At 46.7% G+C, this 17,815-nt stretch overlaps 1 protein-coding gene across 2 annotated transcripts in view; it reads left to right on the forward strand.

The window, feature by feature from the left end:
* Nucleotides 1-17,815, forward strand: part of LOC135549747 (furin-1-like) — a 101,713-nt gene that overhangs the window by 73,897 nt on the left and 10,001 nt on the right. For both annotated transcript variants that reach the window (XM_064980021.1, XM_064980013.1), the window contains exons 7-12: nucleotides 8,988-9,076; nucleotides 11,338-11,510; nucleotides 13,274-13,486; nucleotides 14,966-15,066; nucleotides 15,846-15,949; nucleotides 16,277-16,394. In XM_064980021.1, the coding sequence (XP_064836093.1) occupies nucleotides 8,988-9,076; nucleotides 11,338-11,510; nucleotides 13,274-13,486; nucleotides 14,966-15,066; nucleotides 15,846-15,949; nucleotides 16,277-16,394 (798 nt within the window). The remainder of the gene's footprint in view (nucleotides 1-8,987; nucleotides 9,077-11,337; nucleotides 11,511-13,273; nucleotides 13,487-14,965; nucleotides 15,067-15,845; nucleotides 15,950-16,276; nucleotides 16,395-17,815) is intronic.

Here is a 17,815-nt window from a genome sequence, read left to right on the forward strand (position 1 = left end):
CGCTGACCAGAAGCTCTCGGGGTGTGCGAGAACACGTGGGCGGACGAAGAGAGAGCAGTAGGAGTAGCAGTGTTATCTGTGGTGATCCATGTTTCCGTCAGTGCCAGGAAGTCGAGGGACTGGAGGGAGGCATAGGCTGAGATGAACTCTGCCTTGTTGGCCGCAGATCGGCAGTTCCAGAGGCTACCGGAGACCAGGAACTCCACGTGGGTCGTGCGCGCTGGGACCACCAGATTAGGGTGGCCGCGGCCACGCGGTGTGGAGCGTTTGTATGGTCTGTGCAGAGAGGAGAGAACAGGGATAGATAGACACATAGTTAACAGGGTACAGAAGAGGCTACGCTAATGCAAAGGAGATTGGAATGACAAGTGGACTACACGTCTCGAATGTTCAGAAAGTTAAGCTTACGTAGCAAGAATCTTATTGACTAAAATGATTGAAATGAAACAGTACTGCTGGAGTAGGCTAGCTGGTAGTGGCTGCGATGTTGACACTACACTAATCAAGTCGTTCCGTTGAGTGTAATAGTTTCTACAGTGCTGCTATTCGGGGGCTAGCTGGCTAGCTAGCAAGGTTGATTGCGTTCCGTTACTTAAAAGAACGACAATAGCTGGCTGGCTAACCTAGAAAATCGCTCTAGGCTACACAATTGTCTTAGATACAAAGACGGCTATGTAGCTAGCTAGCTACGATCAAACAAAACAAACCGTTGTACTGTAATAGTTACAACAGTGCTGCTATTCGGGGGCTAGCTGGCTAGCTACGTTAGAAGAACGACAATAGCTGGCCAGCTAACCTAGAAAATCGCTCTAGACTACACAATTGTCTTAGATACAAAGACGGCTATGTAGCTGGCTAGCTACGATCAAACAAATCAAACCGTTGTACTGTAATGAAGTGAAATGAAAATGTGAAACTACCTGTGGAACGACGCGGAATGTTGACCGGGTAGTTGGAGTTCAATTCGGTAGAGGTTGGCTAGCTGTTGGCTAGCTAGCTAGCAGCATTTCCTACGTTAAGGACGACAAATAGCTGGCTAGCTAACCTCGAGATAAATATCACCATTGTGTAGAGACTGCAGAGCATTGTTACACAATTAGTCAACGATTCAGAGGATATTATTAATGCTGTGGCTGCGAATAGTGTTTTGGTCCCCGCCCCTCTTGAAAACCTATGGATCCGGATCACATTCTGCACATGTTATTTTACACACACATGTTTTCTATGTTGCTGCGGCTCACACTCCACCTCCATTAACATTTTCTCTATGTTGCTGCTGCTCACACTCCACCTCCATTCACATTTTCTCTATGTTGCTGCTGCTCACACTCCACCTCCATTAACATTTTCTCTATGTTGCTGCTGCTCACACTCCACCTCCATTCACATTTTCTCTATGTTGCTGCTGCTCACACTCCACCTCCATTCACATTTTCTCTATGTTGCTGCTGCTCACACTCCACCTCCATTCAAATTTCTCTATGTTGCTGCTGCTCACACTTCACCTCCCTTCACATTTCTCTATGTTGCTGCGGCGCACACTCCACCTCCCTTCACATTTTCTCTATGTTGCTGCTGCTCACACTCCACCTCCATTCAAATTTCTCTATGTTGCTGCTGCTCACACTCCACCTCCCTTCACATTTCTCTCTTGCTGCGGCTCACACTCCACCTCCCTTCACATTTCTCTGTTGCTGCGGCTCACACTCCACCTCCCTTCACATTTTCTCTGTTGCTGCGGCTCACACTCCACCTCCCTGCACATTTCTCTATGTTGCTGCTGCTCACACTCCACCTCCCTTCACATTTCTCTCTGTTGCTGCGGCTCACACTCCACCTCCCTTCACATTTCTCTATGTTGCTGCTGCTCACACTCCACCTCCCTTCACATTTCTCTCTGTTGCTGCGGCTCACACTCCACCTCCCTTCACATTTCTCTATGTTGCTGCTGCTCACACTCCACCTCCATTCACATTTTCTATGTTGCTGCGGCTCACACTCCACCTCCCTGCACATTTCTCTATGTTGCTGCTGCTCACACTCCACCTCCCTTCACATTTCTCTCTGTTGCTGCGGCTCACACTCCACCTTCCTTCACATTTCTCTATGTTGCTGCGGCTCACACTCCACCTCCCTTCACATTTCTATGTTGCTGCGGCTCACACTCCACCTCCCTTCACATTTTCTATGTTGCTGCGGCTCACACTCCACCTCCTTTCACATTTCTATGTTGCTGTGGCTCACATTCCACCTCCCTTCACATTTTCTCTGTTGCTGCGGCTCACACTCCACCTCCTTTCACATTTCTATGTTGCTGCGGCTCACACTCCACCTCCCTTTCACATTTCTATGTTGCTGCGGCTCACACTCCACCTCCCTTCACATTTTCTCTGTTGCTGCGGCTCACACTCCACCTCCCTTCACATTTCTCTCTGTTGCTGCGGCTCACACTCCACCTCCCTTCACATTTTCTCTGTTGCTGCTGCTCACACTCCACTTCCCTTCACATTTTCTCTGTTGCTGCGGCTCACACTCCACCTCCCTTCACATTTCTCTGTTGCTGCGGCTGACACTCCACCTCCCTTCACATTTCTCTATGTTGCTGAGCCTCTGCCTCATACTTCTGAACAGCTGAAATAATAACCCTGCGGCGATTTGAACGAACATTCAAGGCCATTAGGAAGGCTACAACCTTCTATGTCTGTTGTAACGGATATTACAGTTGCACAAGCAGGACGCAGTCCCTACACATTGCATTGGAGAAAAAACAATTAGTATTTTGTGTGATGATGTAGGCTAATCTTTGCAGTTGCTGAAAAGAACACTACTACTTTGACTGCATGTCTGCCACCTGCTTTCTTTTTTTTAATTTTAATTTTACCTTTATTTAACCAGGCAAGTCAGTTAAGAACAAATTCTTATTTTCAATGACGGCCTGGGAACAGTGGGTTAACTGCCTGTTCAGGGGCAGAATGACAGATTTGTACCTTGTCAGCTCGGGGGTTTGAACTTGCAACCTTCTGGTTACTAGTCCAACGCTCTAACCACTAGGCTACCCTGCCGCCCCGCTTAACCGATGTTGGTCGGTTAAGCGGGGCGGATTGCGAAACAGGAACATTATAATCACTAATTAGACTGCGTGTCTATGTCTTGCTTGTGTTTGATATGCTGCCTAAATGGCTGCATGTAACTGCTCACTTGCTTTTTGCGCCAATGCAAAACTCAATCTGCAAGTTTGTACGAACATGTTGATCATTTATTTTGTGTACAATGCAAATAGCTGCATGTAGCCTAACTCCCCTATTGATAAAAAGAACATGAAATCACTCTTATGTTTAATATCCTACTGAGGCAAGGAATGCAGTAGTTGGAACATGTCCTGGAAGCGGCAGTAGAGCACTGGGCAGCAGCTACGAAGGCGGCCCGGGCGGGCGGCGGCTACGATGGCGGCCCGGGCGGGCGGCGGCTACGAAGCGGCCCGGGCGGGCGGCGGCTACGAAGCGGCCCGGGCGGGCGGCGGCTACGAAGGCGGCCCGGGCGGGCGGCGGCTACGAAGGCGGCCCGGGCGGGCGGCGGCTACGAAGGCGGCCCGGGCGGGCAGCGGCTACGAAGGAGAGAGATCTTTAGCCACAGCAAATCGAGTTTCCAGAAATTCTGGAACCGCAGCCACTGTATTTTTAACCTCAAATATGAGACGTGTGCGTGTGTGACTCCGAGAGGGTTAATAAACATTGTTATTCAACATGCCTGTAACAGATGGTCCAGGGATTGGATCAGAGCTGATCTCATTACGAACAGTAACCGTTGAATAAAACTGAAGGGATAACTATAATCTATTACTGATGATGCACCTCTCTACATGCTGTAATTTATATCATACCAGCACGGTGTGATTGAGTCTTTGTGTTGAACGTTGTATTCTTTCATGACATATAAGATGGAGGCCGACCCACTCACATGAGTCAGTGTCTGATCCCAGGCAAGTACATTTAGTTCATCTATATTATATATCATTGATGGTTGTTTTATGGAAGGCGTTTAACTGCACACTTTACAGCAGTAATATAAAGTAGAGTTTTTGTCCTCTGGTCTGTGACTGATGGTAAGTGAGTCTGCCAGTGTGTCAGATCAGTCCAGACTGTCAGTGAGACGTGTCAGTGGGATATTAAGGCTCTGTGATGTTAATTTATCTCACTGTGACTTGATGATGAAAGATGCCCTCCTCCTCCCCTGTGTGAGTGAGAGACGTCACTTTGTTCTGCTAGAGTGGAGCTCAGTGTGTTTTGATAGGCCAATTCATCTGAGTCCCCTCGTATAGCCTACACCAGAGCTCTGCTCAGTAACAACCTCTGTAACCACACCACAAGGTTGGGTTCAATCCCATGTCAATGCCAGGCTGAGGCAATGCAGGAAATCGAATAAATTGAAATTCAATTTGGCTACATGTAGCCTAGTGGTTATGAGCATTGGGCCAGTGACCAAAAGGTCACTGGTTCGAATCCCTGAGCCGACTAGGTGGAACATCTGTCAATGTGCCCTTGAGCAGGACACTTAACCCTATTTGCTCCTGTAAGTCACTCTGGATAAGTGATTAAAAATGTCAAATGTAAACAGTACATTGTCATTGATAATCTTGGTAATGTTCTGTTTGTTTTTGTGCTTCCATTGGATCAGGAAATGAGTTGGAATTGACCTGGACTCCGGCCAGCTGGTTGAACCCCCAGTGGTTATTAGGCTGGAAGCCTGGAACATAGCATAACAGAGTTCCACTTACCTTCAGAGTTACAGATACGGAACGCCTTCCTAATATTAAGTCAAGACAATCATCCAAAACACACAATCAAATGTGAAGTTTTGTAATGGCCTAGTCAAAGTACAGACCTAATCCCAATTGTGATGTGACAGGAGTTGAAACGAGCAGTTCATGCTTGAAAACCCATAAATGTTGCTGAGTTAAAGTAGGTCTGCATGCACGAGTGTGCCTAAATTCCTCTACAGCGATATGAGAGACAAATCAACAACTACAGGAAGCATTTGGTTGCAGCTAAAGGTGGCACAACCAGTTAGTGTAAGGGGGAAATGTCGTTGGGGCATGGACTCTGCAAGGTATCAAATGCTTTCCACAGGAATGCTGGCCCATGTTGACACAATTTTGGGAAGCAGTGTCAAGTTGGCGAGATGTCCTTTGGGTAGTGGACTATTCTTGATACACACGGGAAACTGTTGCGCATGAAAAACCCAGCAGCGTTGCAGTCCTTGACACACTGAAACCGGTGTGCCTGGCACCTACTACCATAATCCATTCAAAGGCACTAAAATCTTTTGTCTTGCCCATTCACCCTCTGAATGGCACACATACACAATCCATGTCTCAGTTTTCTCATAGCTTAAAAATCTTTCTTTAACCTGTCTCCACCACTTAATTTACACGAAATTAAGTCGATTCAACAAGTGACAACAATAAGGCATTATAGCTTTCACATGGACTGTCTGTCTGTGTACATTCTTCCATTACAGAAGACTTCACAAACCATTTCTTCAGGAGATTTCATCAGCGGTTCCAGCACCTCCAAAATCCCACTTTCATCCTTGACCCCCAGACTAGACCAGACCGGATGACCGTGGCATGTTTGCTTTGATCCCTCTCCATTGGAGCAGCAACCCACAGTCTGGAAAGGCCCACTCACTCGGAGGATGTGATTGACTGGGCTGTTGACCTGACCATTTATGTCCTCCACATTCTCTGAATGAGGAGGTCAGATGAGCACATTGTGGTTCTGAGATGGACTGCTGCTGTCCTGTGTTGCTGGCCAGTCGACACGCCACCACTGTGTGATTCCTGACCCTGGGATGTCTTGCAACACGAGAGACTCCAAATGGTCTCTCCTGGATCATTTTCAACCTTTTTAGAAATGTTCAAACACCTTTTCAGTGGCGCAAATAGATCAAAATGCACTTTACTCGTGGAAAGAACATTTTGCATCAAAAGGATCGCACATCTTAGATTCTGGAAGATGTTCAGATTGGGATATTTTCTGCATCCTTTGATTTTACCCTAGCAACATCACATGCCAGAAGAACGTGTCAGATAGATCTAGGTGGATATGTATTTGTCAGAGGCAGATATGACTGGGCTCAAGACAGACTGGTGTTATAAGCTTGGGCTTGCCCTACATCCTTTCAGACATCTGAGCTGTGCCTTATCTGCTGCATCGCTGGCCTGCTTTCCTACCTCTACAAAGGGATGGATCACTTACAAACACTGCCTGGGCAGAGACTAACATACCTGCCCTGGTATGAAAGTGGAGATTAAGTTCATTGCCGATCTTCCATTGTCAGTTCACACTAGCGGTGTACTAGCCACCAGCCTACATGTGGGTGTTTTCGCTTACCTTTGTCGTGTGTACGAGAGAGAAAGAGAGAGAGCGTGTGTGCGTCATTCTTTTAGATGTTTTCTTCGCTTCAGATCTGGTCTTCATGACCCAGTTTTCTTTGAATTGCCTCTACACATTCTACCTTACACCATTAAAGCATGTCGTTAAAAGGCCCTCTGGTCCTGCAGTTAATCCAGGTCCCATGACACTTGTTAGTGGGACATTGAGCACTCAGGGGTAACTCTGACATTAACCTTTGACCTGCAGCTCATAGCCGTGTCTAAAGAGATCTCAGGCGGATTGGTTGATCTACTGCCAGAGTGCAGCGCTCTCTGATCCTCTTGTTTAACGGGGTCTGGTCGACGCCCTGTGGGTTTAATGAAGGGAATACATTAACCTAGCCTAACGCCCATCAGTCAGTCCTGGATAAATTAGGTTAAAGTGTTGCAGAGGTTGTTTGAGTAAAGCTGACCCCCAGAATTAAATGGCAGTTACTAGACGTCCCACTATAAGACAGATACTAGAGGAGTTAACTTCTTGAAACTCCCCATCCCAGATCCGGGTTTGTGACTAAAGCCTCAGGCTCATTAGCATAACGCAACGTTAACGATTTCTGAAAATCGCAAATAAAATGAAAATAATGCATCTGCTCTCAAGCTTAGCCTTTTCTTAACAACACTGTCATCTCAGATTTTCAAAATATGCTTTTGAACCATAGAAATTGACTAATTTGTGTAAGAGTATGCAAAGCTAGCATAGCATTTTGAGTAGCATTTAGCACGCAACATTTTCACAAAAACCAGATAACCAAATAAATAAAATAATTTACCTTTGAAGAGCTTCTGATGTTTTCAATGAGGAGACTCTCAGTTACATACCAAATGCGCAGTTTTTCCTGAAAGCGTCTGTGTGTAGGAGAAATCGTTCCGTTTTCTACATTGCGTCTGGCTACCGAAACGAACCGAAAATTCAGTCACCTACAACGTAAAACTTTTTCCGGATTAACTACATAATATCGACCGAAACATGGCAAACGTTGTTTGGAATCAATCCTCAAGGTGTTTTTTCACATATCTCTTCATTGATATGCAGTTCATGGAAGCTTGCTTTCCTCTCTGTATCCCATGGAAAAATACTGGCAGGTGACTTTTGCGCACCAATTTCGGCGCAGGACACCGGGCGGACACCTGGTAAATGTGGTCTCTTATGTTCAATCTTCCAATGATCTGCCTACAAATACGTCACAATGCTGCAGACACCTTGGGGAAACGACAGAAAGGGCAGGCTCATTCCTCTCGCATTCACAGCCATATAAGGAGACAATGGAAAACAGCCTCAAATCCTGTTCATTTCCTGGATGCCATCTCATCTTGGTTTTGCCTGAAGCTCACGTTCTAGGGCACGCACAGAGAATATCTTGGTAGTTTTGGACACGTCAGAGTGTTTTCTTTCGAAAGCTATCAATTATATGCATAGTCGAGCATCTTTTGGTGACAAAATATCTTGTTTAAAACGGGAACGTTTTTCATCCAAAAATGAAATAGCGCCCCCATAGATGTAAGAGGTTAAGTCCCTTTCATATTCTTTAATTGCTCATCGAGGTGTATGGCTAACAATTTGCATATGCTGCTGCTTTCATAGAGCTCTGGTGTCTCAGTGCTCCATAGAGCCACACGCCGAGACCACATGCAAGTTATCAATGGAGGATGTCGGTCTCTCTCAGCCCACTGGGGTATTTCCCCTGGGCTATGATAGAGCACCATAGTACTGGTTTATTTACTCTGCTTGAATGGGAGCCTGCTGGCTGGGCTGTGTTCTTGGGCAGTGTAGCTGCTCTTTGCTTATCTGGTGTATCCTAACCCTGGCATTATCCACTCCCACTGATTGCCCTGCGATCCGCTTGGGAGCCGGTGGTTTGGAGGACTTTTAGTGTCCGTGTCCATCCTGTGGAGATGAGCGAGCGGCAGAATGAACCTGACTGGAATGTGGTGGGTCACATTCTCCGCCGATCTCCTGCAGCGCTGAGAGGGAGAGATCAAATCAGAGAGGCACAGACCCAATGAAAGCTCTTTTGTGGAAATGGTAAATCTAATTTGTTTCCCCCACCGTAAGATGGTAGCATGTCAGCTCATTTTGCCTTTCCTTGCTGCCTGCAGGCCCCGCGGCCCCAGACTCAAGGTCAGGCCTGCTGGAAGGGCACAGTCTGTTTCATGACCCACGCTCACTGACTGACTGACTGACTGTTTTCTTCTGGGCTACAACCAAGTCAGAACAGCTGAGAGGCAGCTAGGGCCAAGGACTTGTCTACATGAGTTTGTTTTTTGTCGATGGCCATCTTAGACCACAGTATCGCAGGGAGTGCATTCTGTGGTCTAATTTACTGTCTTCTAGAGCTCAATTCATAGATAATGCACACTGCCTGGAGACAATTTTGTCATTTGCAGCTAATGTACACTGTGTTTATATGGGTAAATCACATCAAAATGAGGACTTACACCCCCCCCTTCTCTCTCGTTCGTTCTTTCTATCTCTTTCTCTTCGTTCTTTCTTGCTCTCGTTCGCTCTCGTTCACTCTTTCTCTCTCTCACACTCATTCTCTCTTTCTCCCTCCAGGCATGGGACTCGTTGTGCAGGCGAGGTGGCAGCGATGGCCAACAATGGGATCTGTGGAGTCGGAGTGGCCTACAACGCCAAGATTGGAGGTACAGTACTGTAGAACAGAGGGCGATTCATGTCATCTCTCTCTGTTTCTCCTCCATTTTATCTTTCAATTCTTCACGTATTCTGACTGCTAAGACAGCTGAAATACCCATGTGTGCTGCCTCCGTACTATTCTGAGCTCAGTTTGAGCGGGAGTTGCTCAAGGGTAACTCTTCCTCCACTTCTGGCCTGAGATGACAGGGAGGCTCTATGAACATTAGTTGTGTGTGTGTGTGTGTGAGATAATCTGTGTGCAGCGTGGCTCCTCTGAGCCCATGCCTCAGTGTAAGCGTGTGTAATCCCTTTAATTAGAGCCATCTCTTTTATCCAGTCAGTTCATGCTCTCATCTCATTACCCCTCTGCATGTTTTATCTCTCCATGCCGCTGCATGTTTCCAGCTGTCACAGCCTGGCTAAATCCAACGCATAGTTTTAGTCCTTATTGGTCACATCCAATATCTGCCTGCCGCCGCTTCTCTTCTGTCAGGAGTAGTACTGTCTCATTTAAACCATGAACACACATACAAGTCTTATTCGTTTAGTTGAAAAATGAAGTCTGTCGAAGTTTAACAACAGTGTATGCCTCCTGCATTCAGCCTCTTCAGCACGACCACTTCCTTTATAAAGGTAGACTCCACACTGGGCAGTGATTAAACAGTCTGCGTGTTAATGAGATGGTTAATGAGCAGCAGCTTCTGCTCACCTTCCCCACTCAGAGGACAGAAACTTTCTGACCAACCACAGTCCTTCCAAGACTGCAGCAAGGGTGCCCTGTCAGGCGTAAAGGAGAGTGAAGCAGAGGAACAGCAGGCCGCGTGTGTGTTTGTGTTGCGTTTGTGTTGCGTTTGTGTGCGTGTGTGTGTGTGTGTGTGTGTGCGTGTGTGTGTGTGTGTGTGTGTGTGTGCGTGCGTGTGTGTGTGTGTGCGTGACCAACCTGCAGGCTTGGCCCAGTCCGGCAGCTGCCTGTTAATAAGTGAGTAGTACCCACTTCTAGAAATAAATATTTGAATTCTAGAAAGGCAATACTGTAGATGGCCTATTGCACTGCCACTCCACCAGCTCTCATACCATACACACCTACAGACACACGACTATGTCTTACTATACATTTGAGGACTTTTTGGGGACCAACAATTGATTCCCATTCAAAATCTTATTTTACCCCTAACCCTAATTCTAAACCTAACCCCTAAACCTAAAATACCTTTTTTATTAGTGAGGACCAGCAAAATGTCCTCACTTCTCTGAATTATATTGGTTTATTATTCTTGCGAGGACTTATAGTGTGTGTGTGTGTGCGCGCGGACACGCATACAGGGAGAGATTAATCTAATTTCCTATCACTCTATGGCAGTAACTACCAATGGAAGGCTGGTCTTTGTCATCCCACCAGGAATGCTACCACTATTCCAGAGCACAAACTGTAAGCTCAAGCTTTGACCTTAAGATCTAGAAAGCTGCATTGGCTTCAACCCACCTACAGAAGAATCCCTGTGTGTTGGTGGAGGTAAGGGGTAGCAGAGATGGGCGCAGCGCTCCCCAGATAATGGGCTATCTCCTCCTATAGAACTATTTGCTCGTTTCGTTCTGAGCTCTACGGGGACCCTGAGTCAGAGCCCTCGCCGCTGGATGCCTTTGGAGAACTTCAAAGGGACAAACTCTGTTTGTTTACTATAACCGGTATGAGGGCAGTATGGAGTAACTTGACCCTCCGTGCATCAAAGCAGCCAACCAGTTTGTTTTGAAGATGTCTGCCTTCGATTTGTCAGCTTTCTGTCTGCTGGGCTGGGATGGGGGTGCGGAGAGAAAGAGGATGAGGAGGCTCTGAAAACTGCCCTGGAGGCTGGCGCTAGAAAACATTCTAAATTAAATTCAGAATCGATGGCTTTAATATACAACAAGTGCTGGCATATCCCAATTCAAGTGTCCCTCTTCTGCAGAGGGGATTTGTGCAACACAATGTCCACCCGGATTCAAACGTCATCTGTTTTCTGGGGAGGGAAACAGAATGTTCTCATTTATCACCTGTAAACGAACCTTCAGTATCCGAGCTTCTTCAGATCTAAGGCTTATTTATCAACAACTCTGCTGCTGACTGTTTGTTTTTCTGTGGAACACTTTCTACCAGTGGCTTTGGTATTTGAGTTTAACCTTACCTGCATTTCTCTTCAAAGAAAAGGAGTAGATGATAATTAGATCAAATGTGTACAAATGTGTATGTGTTGGTGTGTGTGTGTGTGTGTGTGTGTGTGTGTGTGTGTAGGAGTGCGTATGCTGGACGGCGAGGTGACAGACGTGGTGGAGGCCCAGTCTCTCAGTCTGAACCCACAGCACATTCACATCTACAGTGCCAGCTGGGGCCCCGAGGATGATGGGAAGACTGTGGATGGGCCCGCCAAGCTCGCCAAGGAGGCCTTTCTACGCGGAGTGACCGAGGTGTGTGTAAATATCTGTGTGTTTTGGGCCTCGGATGTGTGCCGCGTTCCACCATATATATGTCCCCCATAAAAATCAATAGTTTGTGGGTGACTTCCTCTACACACAGGCAGTAATTATGTAGTAAACTATTCAACCATTTTGAAGGACAAAGGCGGCTTGAACAACGCAAGCACACTTTTTGACCCTGCCGATTATGAATATGGGGATTTGGTCGCAGTGGAAGTATCAGGCTTTCTAAACTCCAGTTTTTTTAAATGTCCTGAAAAAAGAATATAGGAAAAAGAATCCTCAATACAATGCACTGAAAATAATGTACATTCATAACCACAAAAAGTGCAATTTACACAATAATTTCCCTTCACAGTACCACAATTGTAGAAGTGATTTCAGAATCTGAGTGGGAGGATAATTGTGTTATGAGAACATCTCAATAAAAAGCCATTGAGCTCAGGTCACGTGCAGATTTTCTTCTGCATGTGAAATGCAAACAGTTGTAAATAGTTCATGGGGCTTTAACGTTAGTGTGGCAGGATTCAGAGAGACCGAAGTCTTAGCTACAGCTCCTTCGTCTCGCATGGGCATCCAGGCAGAGCAGTGGCATACTGCCAACCCTGAGATGTTACCGCTCTCTGTCTGTCTGTCTGTGTGTGTGTGTGTGTGTGTGTGTGTGTGTGTGTGGGAGAGAGAGGGAGTGTATGAGAGAGAGACCATTGCTTTTAGGCATTTTGATAGCTATTTAAAGAGCAGGATGGTGAATGGTCCTGGTTTTTAGTGTCAATATGAAACAGTAGCTGGTTTGCCGAAGGCTGCGTCTTTAATGGGCGTCTTACTGCATACAGTCTCCACCAAACAAAAATGTGATTACCAACGCTTTCAGGCCATACTATAGTTAAGCAATAAGTCACAGGGGGGTGTGTATAGTCTTTGTATGTGTGGGAGTCCAGGGAGTGTGGCAGGTGTGTACAGTGCATGACTGAGTAGAGGGAACAGTAAGCATCAAGACTAGACAGTATAGTGCCATATGCCAGGCTCTCTGTAGTGTACACATGGGAGCCTGCATCCATCTGATCCCAGCTCTAAGGGTAAGAGGGTGTGAGAGAGCCAGTCATAAAGCATTGAGCCGAGCCAGGGCCAACGGGCCATTCAGACAAAGAACCATCAGACCTTATGGGGCAAACCCCATCTGAGGGCCGTTACTGGTACCCTGTCTGCCTCCATTTATTACAGGCCTGTCAAATAAAAAGCATATGGCATGTAAACACACTATTCTATAGGGAGCCATGGCATCATCAGTAGCTCCAGTCTGTTGTTTACACTGTTCATGATGGTTGTATGTGATGGTCAATGTGGAGAGGCTGCACCACCCAGCACAATGGAGCATTCTGTGGGACTTTGATATTTGTTCACTGTGAATGCTGAATAGCACTGATAATGTATTGCTCCGGGTTTGTCCCTGTTGTCTTGTATTGTGGCCGTGGTACATTAAAGCTCTTTTGGATTCAAAGCGTCTGAGTGCAAACGGTCTTGTGATGTATGGATGAGCTGAGGCAGCCCTTTCAGAGATGGACCCTGTTAAGAGTTGTGCTGTAGTGTCAATGGGAATCGAATTTAGATTGAATGACACCGTGTTCCCCTCTTTCATAAGCTGTGCCACACCAAGATACACATGCATGTGGTCTGGTACGTCAGAAGGGCCTGTCTAGGAGCCTTGTGGTTGTCTAGGTTTGTTATTGACTCTGTTCTGTCTCTCCCTCCTCTAGGGTCGTGGGGGCCTGGGCTCCATCTTTGTGTGGGCGTCAGGGAACGGCGGGCGTGAGAAGGACAGCTGTAACTGTGACGGCTACACCAACAGCATCTACACCCTGTCCATCAGCAGCTCCACCCAGAACGGCAACGTGCCCTGGTACAGTGAGGCCTGCTCCTCCACCCTTGCCACAACCTACAGCTCTGGCAACCTCAACGAGAAACAGATAGTGAGTTCAGTAGACACGTGCTCGCATAGTGCATATATATATATATATATATATATATACACACACACACACACACACACACACACACACACACACACACACACACACACACACACACACACACACACACACACACACACACACACACACACACAGTGCCAAACGGAGGGGGAAACAGATTTTGATTAATAAACATACTGAACACACACTCTCATTCACTCCCAGTGTGAGCGTCATGGGGAGAATGGGAAGCGTTCGTCTGTACAGTCTGAAAATGGGCATGTCAGAAAACATTAAACTGAGTGGTGGTGTGCATGCAGGGTGAAGGAGTGTGTGAGTCGGGGCTCCTGTCCTGTGAGAGTCTTGTGCGCTGTGGTTCCAGGGCCTCAGTGGTATTATGTTGCTAACTGCAATGAGAGATCACACAGATTCCACTGAGCTTTGAAGAGGAGGAAGTCTATTTTACAGCATATTAGTCAGGGGAATGATGTGTGCTTAAGTAAGAATGGAAACTTTTGATGTACAGCCAGGATGTTGATGTATAGAACCAGGTTTACTTGGCTCCTGGGATCCGTAGAGTATCTCAGATGGTTGAATCCGGATCCAAAGCACTAGTCCAGACTCTCTAGCTGTACTCTAGAGGTTTGAGCGATTCTGGATGTCCTAGTTAGCCTTTATTCTGTTGCACTTCTTTCTTCTTTCTTTTGCACTTCTTTGTCAGTTTTCCTATTGGTTTTAGTGCTCCTGTAAGCCAGATGCTTACTAAACTGTTTGGTGCTTCAAGGCAGGTTTTGTGTGTTCACTCTGGAGGAATGACTGAGTCAGTTCTCACTGGCCTGCCTCAGGCACCCATAGCCTGCAGTCTTCTCACATTGAGCAGTGACACTCTCTCTTTCCCACTTTCGTTCTTTTCTCTCTCTTCATAAACTCACACTCTTTCCCACCTGCCCTCTGAGGTCCATTTGAATGAAGAACTGTAAAACGTTAAAATCCCATCTCCATGTCTCGCCCTTCCACAGACCGATGTGTCTCTCTCTCTCTCTCGCACACACACACACACACACACACACACACACACACACACACACACACACACACACACACACACACACACACACACACACACACACGGTGGAGGATGGAGAGCCTCTCACTAGGAGAGATTACAGTACAATACCGTATAATGGATGTTCATCCCAACCTCTTGCCATGAGGCAAGCTGTGAGCACACATGATTAATGAATGGTATATGTTTCCACATTCATGATTAATCATGTTAAGCATGTGTTGATACATAAACATCTATCAAAGTAGATGGGGCTGAGTAGAATATCTGACTTTTATAGTGTATAACTTACACTCCTACAGATTGTTTCAACAAAAAGTTATTTATTTGCCCATATATTAGGTGTAAACATTTCGGCCCGGTATGGGCATTCATCTGAGCACCATATTTGACTATGAAACTCTTCCTGTCAGGTGACAACGGACCTCAGACAGAAGTGTACCGACACCCACACAGGCACATCTGCCTCGGCTCCTCTGGCTGCTGGGATCATCGCCCTTGCACTGGAAGCCAAGTGAGTGACTCTTACCACCTGTCTCTGTCTCTTCTTTTGGTTGTCTCTGTTTGTCTCAATGTCCCCTTGCTTGTTCCCATTTTTCTCTCTCTGATCTTGCTCTCTCTGTTTCTCTCCCTCCTTTGTGCTTTTTGTCTGTTCACAAATATTTGCCGTCTGAGCACACGCACACACAGATGTCTCAGAAGTATGACTAACTCTTGGGGGAAGGCAACTGTCTTGTAATAATGCATTGTGGATCAGAATAGATGAATCAGTTATCTCCTACCATTCTGTTATGAATGTGTCATCAGCTCAGTATTGTAGTCTGGTTGGGGAACGGGGCACGTGTGACCAGTTAAAAACCTCCTGTAGTTCCCTGTCCATTAAAAGTGTCTGACTGTACTGCAGGACTTTGACTTTCCCTTCAGTCAAAGCTGACCTTTCATTAAAAGACAGAGCTGATGAGGTTTAAACTCTGTGTCGCTGGGGTACTGTACACTATTTGACTCTGTTTTACTGTAGGCTTTTACAGAACAGAGGAGAGTGTGGGAGAGCAGAGATGTGACTGACAGAGGGATCTCTGGTCTCTTTATCTTTTCAATGTGGTAGCATTAAGCCTGATGTTCAACTCTTCTTGGGCAGCTAATGCCATTTCCTTTGCAATCAGTCGCTATGCATTGTGGTACAGTAGGATATGTTGTTGCTTGTTGTACTGTCTTCATAATCATGTTAAGGGTATGTTAGATCTGGTATCTTCTATATTGAAAGGTATTGTGTGTGTGTGTGTGTGTGTGCAGTAAAAACCTGACATGGAGGGACATGCAGCACTTGGTCGTGAGGACCTCTCATCCCGCCCACCTCCTCACCAACGACTGGAATACCAATGGGGTCGGCCGAAAAGGTACAGCGAGGCGTCCCATTAGCTGAGCTTGGCTGACCATCATCATTCCCGTGCCTTGCCAGTTGCACAATGGAGACGGATCTATATTGTATTTACATCAATTGATTTAAAGTTGCCTACATTAAGCAATTACAGAAAGCCATGGATCCAAAGTTCATTGAGAGGTTTTACTGGGCACACAGCAGGGTACATGCAATAATCTAATAGTGAAGAGGCCCTTATTGAGTTGGAACTGGAATCGTGATGAAGTAGCCTTTCAGCAGTCTATCGATCTTTATTTTTCCTTCTCTCTCTCTTTCCTTCTCTCTCTCTGTCGATCTCTCTCAGTGAGCCATTCATATGGGTATGGTCTGCTTGATGCCAGTGCGATTGTGGCTCTGGCTGAGAACTGGACCAACGCTGGGCCCCAGAAAAAATGTGTGCTGTCCATGGTGGCAGAGCCCAGGTGAGCTACACACACACACACACACACACACACACACACACACACACACACACACACACACAACAGCTCTACCAACTCGACCTGTAATACTGTTTGGCTGGCAGGAGCATCAGTACTAGCTTCATAGGGATTACATTGGTTTCGGGTATAGCACAGTCAACCTACCAGGTGATTAACATATAATAAACCTATAGGATGCTTCAGATTGTGTGTGTGAGAGTGTCTCACATCTGGGGGGTGTTGACTGTGGAGGTGATGAGCGCTGCTGTGTGTGGGCTGGTTTGTGATGGGCCGTAGGTGTGAGAGGTGCTCATGTGGGACCAAGCTGTCATACCCCAGTGTGACTGCATGTCATGTTTCTATTCTGAGCATGGCACCGGAGGCCCATTGATATGCTCTGCTGGGTTCTTGTGTGTGTGTGTGGTAGGGTGATGATCTTCTGAGCCTGGGGGAGCATGTTTAAGGGAAATAATCATTTTCAGATGAGTCTCTCTCTCTCTCTCTCTCTGCTTCCATGTTCTCTATGCTTCCCTGGCTGTCTCTAGACCTCTGTCGATCTTTTACTCTTTCACTCTTCCACTCCATCTTTCTGCTCCTTTGGTCTTGCTCTCTATCCCTCTCTCATTCTCTCTCCCTCTCTCTCTGTTTTCCCCTCATACTTTCTCAATATTGCTTCTTCGCTTCCACTCTCTACCATCTTTAACCCTGCCTCTGCTACATACTGTAGCTGACAGGTTCCCAGCCCTGTTGTATTGTCTCTGTACTGGTCCCCAGATCACAGCCTACCACTGGAGCCTGTGTTAAAGGTGTTGGTGGCATGGTGTTTGTGCAGTGTGCATTGTACAGTACAAGAGGTGTTGCTTCTGAGCGATAACTGCTGGCTTGGTGGGGATTTATTTCCCCTTCACTCTCTCTGACTGCTGCGGATTGGATTCTAACATTTTAAGGGATTTAATTAGGGGGAAGCGGTGTGTTTTTACACCCAGTTCACTGATTACGGCCCGTATTTTCTATCAGCTGGGCGCCACAGCTTTTCTAAAGCCTCATGCCCTCCTCTCCCCCCACAGCCCTCCTCTCCTCCTCCTCCTCCTCCTCTGGGTTCAGTTGTAGTGGATGTGTCTAAGCTGCTAAGCGGATTGGGGGAAGTCGGGGGAGCCTGGTACTTTTCTCCTGTAGAGGACAGGGCTGCTGCAGGACCTGAGTTGCTAATCCTGTTTCAAGGCCGCAAACCCTGTGCCCTCAGCAGGCTCTCTCTCACACACTAGTATCTCTCTCACACACTAGTCTCTCTCACACACTAGTCTCTCTCTCACACACTAGTCTCTCTCTCACACACTAGTCTCTCTCTCACACACTAGTCTCTCTCTCACACGCTAGTCTCTCTCTCACACACTAGTATCTCTCTCACACGCTAGTCTCTC

The sequence above is a fragment of the Oncorhynchus masou genome, chromosome 1 (genome assembly GCF_036934945.1).
Source record: "Oncorhynchus masou masou isolate Uvic2021 chromosome 1, UVic_Omas_1.1, whole genome shotgun sequence".
Classification (NCBI taxonomy): domain Eukaryota; kingdom Metazoa; phylum Chordata; class Actinopteri; order Salmoniformes; family Salmonidae; genus Oncorhynchus; species Oncorhynchus masou.